A 14434-nucleotide genomic window follows, 5' to 3' on the forward strand; every position below is an offset into this window, starting at 1 on the left:
CAGACCACATCCAAGGACATTACTTGGCTCCCAGGTGAAGTAACCTCCAGGCATGTTCCCATTTGTGTGACATTTACTGTGGCATGGCCCAAGCCATTCTATAAAGTGCCCTGTGTTCAGATTAGCAATTGTCCAGGAGGAATTGGAGGAGAAAGAGCCAGAAAGCAAATACAGCCTTTCCCTGAACACAACTACTCCCTCTGTACACAAACATACTCTGGCCTCTGGACCCCATCCTCAGCTTCAGAGCCAAGTGCAGATCCCATCCCCTCAGGTACCTGCAACTCAGTCCAGCCAAGTTCAGACAGCATTTACTGAGCCTCGGCCTGGAAAGATGAGGGGCCTGGGTGCTGGTCCTGACCTGTCTATGCGGTGGTGCCTCTTGGGACAGAGAGCAAGACCAGTGTCGGGGACAGGGGTAGGGTGGGGGAATGGGTGGGACTGGTCCTGACTCTAAGTTCCCTAAAGACGGGGTAGTCAGGCCCTTCCTGACCCAGGGAATGTGTTGGGCATGGCAGAGGGCTACAGAAAGTAATGGAGAGACACACAGAGCTGACATGACAGAGTTGAAAGTCAGACACACTTTCAGGACCCTGAACTCCTCTGGGGACAGGCAGGACACCTAACAGAGACACTGACATAGACAGCCCAGTGGAGTTGGGAGCTCAATGGACCTTGGGAAGTAGAATGATAGCTGCTCATGTTCAACTTGCTCTGAGAGTCAGCCCTGGGTAGTCATACGTTAACTGCAGAACTAAGGATAGCCTTCAGCTAGCTCCCTGAAGTCCATCTGAGGCTTCTTGGGGGGAACTGTGTCTAAGAAGGAGGACAAGGTTTTTACCCTGGGAATGGCATGACTTGTCCTCAGCTATTTAAGATTTCTTGTTTAAAGCCTGTCCTGGAGCCAGGTGGTGGTGGTACACACCTTTAATCCCAGCACTCAGGAGGCAGAGACAGGCAGATCTCTGTGAGTCCCAGGACAGGCACCAAAGCTACAGAGAAACTCTGTTTAAAAAATAAAAATAAAAAAATAAAAAATAAAGCATGAAATTTAGACTAACAGCTGTGGAGCCTCCACGGGACTGAACTAGACCCTCTGCATAAGTGAGACAGTTGTGTAGCTTGATCTGCTTAAGGGGTCCCCTGGCAGTAGGATCAGGATCCACCCCTGCTGCATGAGCAGGCTTTTTGGAGCCCACTACCTATGGTGGGACACCGCACACAGCCTCGAGGCACGGGGAAGGGCTTGGACCTGCCTTTACTGAATGTACCAGGCTCTGCTGACTCCCCATGGGAGGCCTTGCCTTCTCTTAGAAGGGATTGGGGGGTGTTGTGGGAGGAAGCTTGAGGGGCAGGAGGAAGGAAGAGGGGGATTTGTGATTGGTACATAAAATGAATAAAAAAAGTTCTTAATAAAATAAATAAATAAATAATGCCTTTCCTGTCAGCACTGTATATATCTGGGCCGGGGAACGGGACTCTGTCCACAGCCCCCTAACAATGAGTTTCTGATCCTCTGCTGCCCTCTGTGGCTTTGGGACATTAGCTTTTCAAAAGCCATTAAACACAATATGTATGGAGAGTCTGGAGAGGTGGCTCAGCAGTTAAGAGCACTTGATGATCTTTCAGAGGACCCAGGTTTGATTCCCAGCATTCACGTGCTAGCTCATGGCTATCTGAACAGCAGTCCCAGGGGATCTGATACCCTTCTCAGCCCTCCTTAGGCACCAGGCATGTATGTGGCTGCACATGTACACATGCAAGTAGACACTCATAAGATCAAGGTAAATGGATTTTAAAAAGAAAGCTTAGAACTCCAACAAACAGGTTCACATGGGCGGATCGTTTCTACTTGCTTACACAACCTGGCTAGACTCTGAAACCCCTTCTGCCCTGTGACCACCAATCCTTGACTCCGGCTTCCTACGGAACTGACATCACACTGTTTCCTGTGAGTAGAGTGGAACCACTTCTGTCTTTGCTCTGCTGTGGAGTTCAAATCAAATTCATTTCTCATCATTGAGAGGATGAGGGGAGCATGCAGCCTCTGGCACAGATGCCCTTGTAAGTTCTGCCAGTAAATAAGAAATGGGACTATTCTGTTTCATGGCATACCATCAATCCGAGGCTGTATGGTGAGATCCCTCTGTGGTTAAAGGTCCAGCACCCTTGGGACAGGAAACCAGGGGTTCTGGCACAAACCCTGTTGGGAATGCTCCTGAAAGCCAAGACCATATGGTAAAGATGGGTACAATCCTACGTGACTGTTGGTTTCACACACCCCTTACCTACAAACCTATACCACAGAGACAGATGACTGTGGCAAATTCTATAAAATCACATGAGTAATGGATGCCTTGCTTGTGCGTGGAATAGCCCACGTGGGAACAGTCTGGAATCTGTAGGAGACAGGAGAACCTGGAGTCCTAGGACACCACAGCAAGCTCACAGATGAGGACTCTTTCTGGCCACCTCATCTTGTCAACATTCATCACACTGTGTCTGCCTCAGGGCTCTGAGGTCTTGCCAGCCTTCCGTGTCTATCTGTGATCTCTTCACAAGGCACTGCATTCTGGGTGTCCTCTTCTCTCACCTTCTCATCAATTTTGTCCCTTCGCTCCAATTTCTCTGGCTTTTTCCAAATCATGTGTAGAAAATCCTTCATGCACTTTGCCACCATCACAGCCTGGCTTGTCCCAGTCCCTGTACTGGAGGCTGCCCCTGTGTCTTCCCTTGTCTTGGGGCCAGAGCAGGGGAGGGGCGTTCAAGGGGTTCCCCCTCTCCTTACCCCAATTGTGTGGCAACTAGTCAGTTGACCCAGGGGATCTATCAGGAAGGGCTGCCAACCCCCCTTCTGTAGTCGGGAAGACTATTTTTCAGCCCTGGAGAAACAGCCCCCTACTGTGCTGGCTAGTTTTATGTCAACTTGACATAAACTAGAGTCACTGGAAAGAAGGGAGCCTCGAGTGAGAACATGCCTCCATAAGATCCAGCTGTAGGCAAGCCTGTAGAACATTCCCTAATTCGTGATCAATGGGGGAGTGCCCAGCCCACTGTGGGTGGGGCAGTCCCTGGGCAGGAAGTCTTGTGTTCTGTAAAAAAAAAAAAAGATTGAATACTTACCTGGCAGGGGAGGTACCTTGAAGGTGGTTTTCCCAGGGTAAGGCTTATGCATTGCACTCTGTATGTACTGACCCTGTGATTTCCCCAAATGTGGAAAACTCAACTGCATAATTTGTGGTAGTGGGGGACTGCATTCATTCTCTTCCTTGGAAAAAAGAAAAGAAAATAGGTTGAACAAGCCACATGGAATAAGCTAATAAGCAGCACTCCTCCACGGCCTCTGCATCAGCTCCTGCCTCCAGTTATCTGCCCTGACTTCCTTCAGTGATGAACAGTGATGTAGAAGTGTGAGCCAAACAAACCCTGTCCTCCCCAAGTTGCTTTTGGTCATGGTGTTTCATCACAGCAATAGTAACCCTAGCTAAGACAGAAGTTGGTACCAAGATTGTGGGGTCTTGATGTGACAAACCCGACCATGTGCTTTGTGGAGGATTGTGGAAAGACTTTGGAACTTTGGACTAGAAAAGTCATCGAGGGTTCAAAATTAGTGAGATGGTCTGTGGGAGGCTGGAAAATAAGAATATTGACTGAGAGCAGTGCAGGTGATGGAGGCCGGGCTTGTGAAGTTTCAGAGAGAAGCAAAGACTCTACTGAACCATTTGTGTGAAGAATCTGTGGTGTCTGGTCAGGTATAGATGAGAAATTAGCAGTAACTTAGAAGAGAGCAGCATCACTGAGGTTAAGTCTTCTGGAAAGTGTTTCCTCAGGGTCAGCACACAACTGTGTTCCAGAGGCAACTCAGGTCGTACCTCATGCTGGCAGCCAAACTTGGTACTATAAGAGCCACCCAGGAGATACTGCTTTACAAGGCATAAAGGGGTCATAGTAAAGAGCTGGGGCTTGGCACAGTGTGGCGGGGCTGGAGTCCCTGGAGATGGCCCAGGAGAGACCACTGGTGAAAGCGCAGCCCAGCTGGAGCAGAAGACCCCGGCATTTTGGAGATGCCAGCACCTGGGATGACCACCAAAAACAGCAGCAGCAGTGGAGTGGAGCCTGCTGGGGCCTAGAAGATGAGCTGTGTGCTGCAGAGGGTGGAGCCGGAGAAGTGACCCAGGCACTTCGGAGAAGCCCAGAAGATTGTGAGTGGATCCCAGACATTGGACATTCAATTATTCACACAAATGGAGTTTCATTTTTCCTTTATTCAGACTATGACTGTACCCTAGTTCTTCCCTCTTGAAGTAAGAAAGTGTTTCACTTATTTTTTTACTTGGGGATGAAAAATAAAGGAAAAGTCGTGGCTTAACAGTGACATGTTTGTGTGTCAAGTTGACAAGGGGTCAATTGTGCTGGCTAGTTTTATGTCAACTTGACACAAGCTAGAGTCACTGGAGAGAAGAGAGCCTCCACTGAGAAAATGCCTCCAAAAGATCAGGCTGAGGGCAACCCTGTACCTATAGGTCATCTTCTTAATTAGTAATTGTTGGGAAGCACCAAGCCCAGTGTCGGTCAGGTCAAACCTGGGCTGGAGGTCCTGGGTTCCGTCAGACAGCAGGATGAGCAAGCTATGTTGATCAAGTAGCTCCATAAGCAGCCTTCCTCAATGGCTTCTGCATCAGCTCCTGCCTCCAGGTGCCCACCCTGGTTGAGTTCCTGTCCTGAATCCTTTCAATGAAGAATACAGTGATTCTGAACTGTAATCCAAATAAACCCTGTACTCTCCAAGTTGTGTTGGTTATGGGGTGTCATGATAGCAATACTAACCCTAACTACAACAACAGTCCTGCCAGCATAGAGGCCTGGGACCCTATGGCAGCCTGGGTTTTGTTTTTGTTTTGTTTAGTTTTTCACTAATATTTTATTTATTTGCATCTTTATGAGGCTGAATAAATTTATATGCCCCATGTGCATGTCAAACCCTGTGGAGGGCAGAAGAGAATGTCAGGTACCCGGGCACTGGAGTTACAGGAGGTTGTGAGCCACCATATGGGTGCTAGGAACTGAACCCATGTCCTCTTCAAGAGCAAAAAGGACTCTTAACTGCGGAGCCACCTTTCCAGATCTACCTCTGATTCTGTCCCATTGCTGATTGTGTGTACATGTGTGCCTGTGTACATATGTGCTCACACAGGCCTGCTTGCTTGCTTTCTATGTCTGTGCCACCATTGTTCCACATATGGTGAGGGGCTGGTGCACACACCTTGCTGAGGAGGGGACACATCATTAAGCATGAATTTTGACAGTCACACAGCAGACCCCCATTTTCCTCTTTTTCCAAGACGAATCTAAGGTTCAGTGTCCTGCCCTGGAAATGAGGAAGGTTCCTGAGAATGGAGCACAAGTCTGTCTGGCTTCGGTGGCCTCCTCTGTGTCAATGGGCATGTCGGCCAGCTGGATGACCACAGTGTGTGCAGGAGGGGTTCGATCCTGCTCTACTCACCCCCAGGGGCTCCTGACATGGGAGGCTGTACCTCTAACTCAGATTCACTTTCTTGCCAGGGCAAATCTGCAAGGAGCCCTGTCCCATCATCCTTTGAGCCATGAGTATTCTCTAGCAACTTCCAACAATGATGACATTTTATTTGGTCCACTGAAGACCTGGCCATGATGAATGGCCAGGAAGGGACTGGTCAGTCCTCCTTGCCAAGTTCCCTGGGGACCCGGGGCTGAGCAGTATAAAGGGCAGCTGAGTGGGGCCCCAGCACAGCCTCCTCAGCCTGTCGAGTGACTTGTTGGGCACCTGTGAGCACAGACTGTGGAGATGAAGGCCCTGCTCCTGAGCTTTGGCCTGGGCCTTGTTGTGGCCCTGCAGGCCCAGGCCTACCCTGCTGTGGAAGAGAGTCATGATGTGAGGCTGACATGGGCAGGGGCTTCAAGGGGGGGGTTGGCAGATGGGGGGCTGAGGTTGACGGTTAGAGCCCCATTCCTTCTTCATCTAAAGAGACATCATTTTAGAGTGAGGCTTGAACCCCTACTGGGGAATGTCAGACACAGCACAAGGAATCTGGTCAGATGGTTCTGGGTGCAGAGGGCTGGAGGAGGTCAGAGTCCAGCTCTCTTCACTGTTTTCTGGGAGTGCAGAGCTCTGAGATAGTGTCACAGCTGCAAGGGTGGGAGACCACACCACTGTGGCCCTGGGAGAGCTAGTTTATCTAAGGGGTTGATAGAAAGGGAGCCTGGAACCGGGCAGTGGTGGTGCACACCTTTAATCCCAGCACTCGGGAGGCAGAGCCAGGCAGAACTCTGTGAGTTCGAGGCCAGCCTGGTCTACAAAGCTAGGTCCAGAAAAGGCGCAAAGCTACACAGAGAAACCCTGTCTCAAAAAACAAAAGAAAAAAGAAAAAAAAGGAAGCCTGGAATATGTTTCACTTGTCCAGAACTTGGGAGCCAAGGTAGAGTCGGGGCTGAGGACTAGGGCGGTCCTGAGGTCCACCTGAGTCCTGATGGGCAGGTGCCTTCTCCAGGTGTCAGGAACATGGTATGTGAAAGCTACAGCGTCTGATAAGGCATTTCCCAAAAAGAAGCTTGGCTCTGTGTCTGTGACTCCCATGACCATCAAGACCTTGGAAGTGGGCAACCTGGAAGTCAAGTTCACTGTCCGGTAAGTGTGTGCCCACTGAGATGGTAGCATTCTTCTTGGCCTTTGATTCCCCACACATGAGAGCTGGAGGCTGAGCTGGGGGTCTGGGGCAACAGTACCAATGAGGGTGCCTCGGCTTAGAGAGGACCGTGTGATGGTGGGTGGCCCAGAGAAAACATCTCAGCTGCAAGGGGGCACCCATTTTCTATTCTGATGGGATATCCTTTGTCAGTTGCCCAGGACCTTGGAGAAGGATTTCACTCTCAGACCCAGTGTGAACATGCAGTCTGGGCCTGTTCACCCTCCAGTGTGAAATTCTGCTGGGGAGAGAGGCAGAGCCTGGGATTTCAGAGTGAATGAGGGTGTGTACAGGGCCCTGTGGAGAAAGCTTATCAGGCTCCAAGAGACACTGAAATCCCAGCCTCTTCCCACCTGTGTGGCCAATCACTGTGTGGCCTGTCCTCTGAGTGACCTCTTCTCTGTGTAGACTCTCACCTGTGTGGTCTCACACCTGTGTGACCTCCCGTCTGTGTGGCTTCTACCTTTGTGTCTGATGTGACATTTGGGCTCCTGTCACCTCAGTGGCCCCTGGACACCATGACCGAGTCTGTGCTGTCTTCACGGAATCTGACATTTGGGCAGACTCTGACCTGGCAGTTACCCTGGAGTCTGCCCTTTGTTCTTTTCCCCCAGTCCCACTCACTGAAGAGTTCCCTCAGCTGGCCGGGTGACACTGATGGTGGGGCTGGCCCCTAAATATCTCCAGAGACAGAGGGTGAGGCACGGGGGCCCCACAGCATGGAGGCTAGGCAGGAAGGGCTGACTCCAGACAATGTCCACAAACCATGTAGCTCGGGGTCCCCGAAGGGAGTGAGCAAGAGGCTGTCAGGGTGCAGCCATCAGGGGCAGGACACAGAACTGGGTCACTGTGAGAGCCAGGGGATTGGAACATGTGACTCAGGAGGCCTGCTGGAAACATAATTGGGACTCAGTGAAGCCTGCACTCCCGTGGCCCCCTTGGAAGCAGGCACCTGTGGACCATGTTGTGGGTGCCACCAGGAGGGAAGGTGTGTGGCTGGGTAATGTGTCTCACAGACCTTCTGTCTTCCAGGATTGCGGGAGAGTGCCGAGAGATGAGGATTGTCCTAAAGAAGACAGATCAACCTGACAAATACACAGCCTGTGAGTCCCTGAGCCTGTGAGGGCTGAACCCAACCTCCCTGGATACATGTGAGGCCAATGTAGCCATTCCTGGGTGCCGCATGGACAGAAAACCTTTACTTCTTGTAACCCTGTTAAAACTCATGAGCACTCCCATGAGTGTTCCTTAGAGTTGGGAATAACTGGCACCAAACACTACACTGTGTGTCGCAGATTTGTCCCTAGAAAAGAACTGGCTATTGTCTTAGTTAGGGTTACTGATGCTGAGCTGCAACACCATGACAAAAAGGAAGTTGAACAAGAAAGACCTTAGTTTGTTTATACTTCCACATCACTGTTCATCATCAAAAGAATCAGGATAGGAACTCACACAGGGCAGGAGACAAGAGCTGATGCAGAGGCCATGGAGGAGTGGTACTTACCATCTTGCTCTTCATGGCTTACTCAGCTTGCTTTCTTTTTTTTTTTTTTTTTTTTTTTTTTTTTGAGACAGGGTTTCTCTGTGTAGCTTTGCGCCTTTCCTGAAACTCACTTGGTAGCCCAGGCTGGCCTCGAACTCACAGAGATCCGCCTGACTCTGCCTTCCGAGTGCTGGGATTAAAGGCGTGCGCCACCAACGCCCGGCTTCAGCTTGCTTTCTTATAGAGATGGCCCCACTCACAATGGGCTGGGCCCTCTCCCATCAATCACTAATTAAGAAAATTCCCTACAAGCTTGTCTGCAGCCTGATCTCCTGGAAGCATTTTTCAATTGGATTTTCCTCCTTTGATGACTTTAGCTTGTGTCAAGGTGACATAAAACTGGTCAATACAACTGCACAGTGATGTCCCATTGGCTATGGCTGACCTCATGGAAGGAGTCAGGAGAGGATGTATCTGGCTCCAGACGCAGACTCTCCAGTACGACACACAGAACTGGGACACAGCCATCTCCCATGTGTGTGGCTCCCCTGGAAATGGAGGGTCCTTGTAACTGAGGCTCTGGGATGGTGGAGAACCTGGGTCAAGCAGACCTGAGTAACTGGGAGGTTACAGAGTTGAGAGGTGCCAGGCTGGGTGCCAGGCCACCCTTGGATCCTTGCTGAAGGGTCAGGAGGCTTGTTCTTAATCTGCATCACTGTACCTCCACAGTTGGGGGCACTCAGGTGCTCTACATCATACCATCTGCAGTGGAGGACCACCTCTTCTTCTACTGGGAGAGCAGCAAGTATGGGCATCATTTCCGAATTGCAAAACTCTTGGGTGAGTCCCATTGTTGTGAGGTGGACCAAGGGCTCATGGGGTGAAAGGGGCCTCACCACTGTGGGGTTCCAGCTGGAAGAAGGATGTGTATGGAAACAGGATTCAGCGTATAAAGGCCAGCCCCCATCACATCTCTTGTCACTGTCCTTCTTGCCTGGAGATGAAGGCCCCAGAGCCTCCTCCTGAGCTCTCTCTGATTGATGCTGGGCACTTGTCCACACAGAGCATGGAGAGAGCATGGAGCCCTCAGTCAAGGGTGACATACTCCTCCGGAGTGAGGTTGGTCACTCTGTTCCCAGATGCCCTGAGAGAAACTCAGGGAGCTGAAGGCACAGTGCCCCTGTGTCTTCTAGGTCAGATGTTATGGGGGACAAGTGTGGTGTTCTGGTTCTCCTTCCCCACCTGGGCTCTCTCACCCAGGCCTCTGGGGCATGTCTCTGCATGGGTGGGCAATGTCTCCCTTTTCACCCCCAAAGAGTTACTTAGTCCTCTTGGCTGGGAAGGAAATTCTATCAGCTCCCCCAGCTCTCTCCCTGACACCTTGTCCCTCCTGGTCTCATCTGTAGGTAGAGACCCTGACATCAACCAGGAGGCCCTACAAGATTTTCAGAATGCTCTAAGAGCTGGAGGCCTCAACGCAGGGAACATCTTCATCCCCTTGCAGAGTGGTAGGAAGCAAGCTGCCTTGTTCTCTCACCCCATGCAGGGAAGGCAGCCAGTCACTCAGGACAACAGGCTGCCTCTCATCCAGCTTTGTCCTTTAGGGGTGGGGGGTTGTGCTGGCTGATGGAGGGGCCTTGGCTTTCTGACTGAATTCCCTGGCTCTTCTGAATCATGTTTTTTTCTTTCTTGGACAGAAACCTGCCCTCTAGGGAGCAATTAGGGTAAGTGGCCAGTTTTGGGGGACACTTGAGGAAATCCTGGTTCTGGGGTCAACAGGGCTTAGGGACATTGTGTGTGTTTAACCTTTTCCTACCTGTGAAGACAGGTATAGCCTGTGCTACTGGAAGGCACTCTACCTGTGGGTATTTGTTCAGGGTTCCTTTGTGGGTGGTGTTTCCTGAACATCAGGAATCTGCCCTTGCTGATGCCCTGCAGCTGGTTTACAGCTGGAGAGGATGTCCCTCTGTGTGCATCCCCTGCAGGTCTCTGCAGAAGGGACATTCCTCCTCTGCCCCTTTCTTCCTCTCAGTTACCATGTTGACTCCATTTATGGCATGGATTGCTTTAAAGGATGTGGCAGCCATGCCTGGGGTCCAGCAGCCTTCCTAGGTTCCTCTTTGCTGTGTGATGCTTGGGAGATGCAGTTCTGAGACCTGGCCAAGGTGAACTGGCCAGGTGTGGGCAGGGCCTGAGTCCAACAGCATCTTTGTCCTCCCTTGGCCATGCTGTTGCCCTGAAGTCACCTGTCCCCTCTTCACACAGGGGCATGGCGAATGTGGGGACTCAGTTTGCAGGGGAGGGAGTTGAATGACCTTTGTCTTGTTTAGATCTGGTGGGTCAAGCTCCTGCCTCCCAACATTTTCCTCCTGAATGAATGAATCATTTGTCTCTGCTGACTCCTCCTTTCCACAGCAGGGAAGCGTGGGTCCAGGCCTGCCTCAGAGCCTTGCTCCACCCTGACCATCTGAGCACAGGACGCAGAAGGAGCTCTCTCACTCCCCCTTCTGGCTTCACCCACCCCTACCCTCTGTCCCTCACTGCCCTGCTTGTCATTAAAGAATTTCATCATTTCCTGGTGTCTCTGCATGTCTGTGGGTGGTGAGGGAACTAGGCAGGACGCTCTCACATAAACTAGGGCCTTGGGGGCTGTTTTTTGTTTTGTTTTGTTTTGTTTTGTTTTGTTTTGTTTTGTTTTGTTTTGTTTTTGTTTTGTTTTTTGTTTATAATTTATTTTATTATTTTTTAATATATATATATATTTTTTATTTTACAATACCATTCAGTTCTACATATCAGCCATGGGTTCCCCTATTCTCCCCCGTCCCACCCCCTCCCCTTACCCCCAACCTACCCCCCATTCCCACCTCCTCCAGGACAAGTCCTCCCCCGAGGACTGCGATCAACCTGGTAGACTCAGTCCAGGGAGGTCCAGTCCCTTCCTCCCAGACTGAGCCAAGTGTCCCTGCATAAGTTCCAGGTTTCAAACAGCCAACTCATGCAATGAGCACAGGACTTGGTCCCACTGCCTAGTTGCCTCCCAAACTGATCAAGCCAATCAACTGTCTCACCTATTCAGAGGGCCTGATCCAGCTGGGAGCCCCTCAGTCTTTGGTTCATAGTTCATGTGTTTCCATTCATTTGGCTATTTTTTTTTTCAATAATTGAGTAAAACTGAACTTTATTATATGCCACAGTCGTCCTAGGGACCTCCATGCTATATATATAGCCTCTATGGTTCTATGGGTTGTGGTCTGATTGTTCTTTATTTTATATCTAGAATCCACCTATGAGTGAGTACATACCATAACTGTCTTTCTGGGTTTGGGTTACCTCACTCAGGATGATTTTTTCTAGTTCCATCCATTTGCCTGCAAATTTCATGCTTTCATTGTTTTTCTCTGCTGAGTAGTACTCCATTGTGTATATGTACCACATTTTTTTCATCCATTCTTCCGTTGATGGGCATCTAGGTTGTTTCCAGGTTCTGGCTATTACAAATAGTGCTGCTATGAACATAGCTGAGCATGTATCTTTATGGTATGAATCAGCATTCCTTGGGTATATGCCCAAGAGTGGGATGGCTGGGTCTTGAGGTAGTTCGATTCCTAATTTTCTGAGAAACCGCCATACTGATTTCCACAGTGGTTGTACAAGTTTACATTCTTGGGGGCTGTTTTTGAGAAGGAGGGGTAGGAAAGAGGCTAGGATGGATGGGTGCTCCCAGCTTCTTCTTGGTTCTCATGGTGTTTTTCTGGGCAAAGGCCACAAAGGTCCAGGTGCAGGGGTGAAAAACTGTTGTAACCCAGGTTCCTCTAGGAACTTCTGCTTATGTGGTGGTGGTGAGGGTGGTGGGAAGAGTGTGAGGATGAGTGTATGGGGTTCCAGGCCAGAAGTGAGGTCCCAGGAGAGCTCACTGGCAGGTGATGATCAATTAGTTACCATTACCTTAGTGAGGGGGGGGGCATCATCCTTTAGGATACTGGCTTATGATAGACAGGAGGACACTGAGAACTAACTCCTCCTGAGGAATGAACAGTGTTCTAGTCTCTGCTGTGTTCCTGGACATTATCCTATGTATCTGGAGATAGCCCATTGCTGGCGCCCCTGCTGGTCGGACATTGCAGTCTACCTGGCTTGACTGCTATCTCTAAGCTTGATAATATGGAGGACTTCCTGCCCCTGGCACAAGGTGCTCTGTTCTCTACCTGAGCTTATTTGGAGACTGTCTCTAGGCCCGGATACCTGACTTATGTCTAGTATGACACTTGACACAGTACCCTGCAGAGGCTTTTCCCCTGCTGCCCATGTGGTAATTAGACATTGTGTGAGGAGCATTATGATAGGACTGTGCTTCCTCAGGCGATAACTAAGACTTGTACTAGGAACTTTACAATAGGAGCATGCTGTTCAATGCAAATAAGGTGATTCCCCTACTACTGTCCTCAGTCCTATATATTCCCTATACTCTGGAACAAAGCTGAGCTGTCTCACTGGAGCAGTCTACCAGAAGACAATTTCCATTGTTATCACGGGCCATACAAAGCTCTCTGTCGCCACTTCTGCCCCTTTGTCCTGGAGGACTGATGGTCGATATACCAGGAGGGAAAAGGGGACACTACAGCCCATCTCCAGGGAATTCCATGCCAGCACATTCTAATGTCATGAGTGTACTTCCCCAAATCACTCTGAGGGTTGCACTGAGTAGTAGGGAAAGCCAATGTGATGAGGGGTTCTTTTCTCCTAGGGGAGGCAGGAATCAACCAAACTTCCTTGAGTACCAGGATAACTCCATCATAACCTTGCACTTCCTGGGCCCCATGGACATTGTCAGGTTTTGTACAGGATGTCCGTCAGGCCTCCTTGGGACACTGGAGGTAGCACATGCAGACTTCTTGGGCCATGAAATCTGTTTTTTCTCTGAGGAGGGTCCTGAAGTCCCCCATAGACAGTGGGTTCCTACTATACTACATGCACCTGCCATTCTGTGGAAGCATCATGTACCTGGCCATTGCTGGCTCTGTCTTTCTGTAATGATTATTCTCTTTCCTCTCAACACCTCTGACTATCAAGATGGTCTCCTGGCAGGTGTAATCAGAGGGAAGTCATCTGGCTTGCAGGCATGTGCTCTGGGCATCCTGGGCCTGGTATGGTTTGTCTATTGGCATCATCTTTCCTTAGAGCAGCAGGGCCTCTCATGGTCTATCTGTCCAACATCCATAGACAATGGACTGCACTGGACAGAACTGAAGTCTGGGGTCTGTTATGAGGAAGAGCTTTGAAATGAGGGATCTGACGAATTCTCTTTGACTTAGAGGCTGGGTTGTTTCTGGGCTTGGTGCTGGGTCCTCCAGAAGAGGCTGGATCCAAGACTGACCTAGAAGGTTGCAATTTGGAAGAGATCAGAGATTTTGTTGTTGTTGTTTTCTGTTTGCTTTTTTGAGACAGGGTTCTTCTGTGTAGCCCTGGGTGTCCTGGAACTTGCTCTGTAGACCAGGCTGGCCTCGAACTGGCAGAGATCCACCTGCTTTTGCCTCCAGAGTGTTGGCATTAAAGGCATGTGCCACCACCCCCAGCTGAGATCAGATTATTTTTTTATATGCTTTGGTGTTTGTCCTTCATGGTGTATGTCTGTGAGGGTGTCAGATCCCCTGGAATTGTTACAGATAGTTGTGAATTGCCCTGTGGGTACTGTGAATTGAACCTGGGTCCTCTGGAAGACCACTCAGTGCTTTTACCTACTGAACCATCTCTCCAGCCCCTGAGATCAGAGATCCTTAATGAACTCTTCCCAAAAGAAACTTCTACACAAAGACTTCCATAGCACAAGACCAGTGAGGGCCCCAAAATGCCATAGATTCCTCTAACATAGATGGCTTCCAAAGTGGTTCTGAGAAGCACCCATGGATGCCACATTCCTTCCAGCACCTTTGCTGGCCTCTTTATTTCTCCCAAAAGACCCTCAGAAGATGACCAGTGGTGATCAGAGCACAGACCTTCTTCTAAATGCATCTGGCTGACTTGTGCCAGCCAACTGATTCAATCCCTCCACTTTCTAGGAACTTTGCTTGTCCCAAGACCTTGAAGTCCCCTCCCTGCTCAAGCTGTGGGCTATGGTGGCAGTACTGCCTTCTCTGTGCTCTCTTTCAGCCTGTGTGTTTAGGCATGGAACCTCCTCAGCACCCAGAACTCCTACTGCTCTTTCTCACAGAGGGCTTCAGTTCAGGGC

At 50.0% G+C, this 14434-nt stretch overlaps 1 protein-coding gene and 1 non-coding gene across 2 annotated transcripts; both read left to right on the forward strand.

Annotated features, from left to right (window-relative positions):
- Nucleotides 1-3115: 3115 nt before the first annotated feature.
- Nucleotides 3116-3272, forward strand: LOC121829251 (U1 spliceosomal RNA). The gene has a single exon (XR_006072031.1). It is a non-coding gene; the product is annotated as a U1 spliceosomal RNA (small nuclear RNA).
- Nucleotides 3273-5824: 2552 nt separating this feature from the next.
- On the forward strand, nucleotides 5825-10761 carry LOC102909189 (von Ebner gland protein 1-like). The gene is made up of 7 exons (XM_015999409.3): nucleotides 5825-5911; nucleotides 6528-6664; nucleotides 7755-7825; nucleotides 8935-9045; nucleotides 9612-9713; nucleotides 9903-9929; nucleotides 10621-10761. Exons 1-6 carry the CDS (start codon nucleotides 5825-5827, stop codon nucleotides 9926-9928), a joined length of 534 nt encoding a protein of 177 aa, XP_015854895.3. The 3' UTR covers nucleotide 9929; nucleotides 10621-10761.
- Nucleotides 10762-14434: the final 3673 nt, after the last annotated feature.

This window comes from Peromyscus maniculatus, chromosome 4 (genome assembly GCF_049852395.1).
Source record: "Peromyscus maniculatus bairdii isolate BWxNUB_F1_BW_parent chromosome 4, HU_Pman_BW_mat_3.1, whole genome shotgun sequence".
Taxonomy (NCBI): Eukaryota; Metazoa; Chordata; class Mammalia; order Rodentia; family Cricetidae; genus Peromyscus; species Peromyscus maniculatus.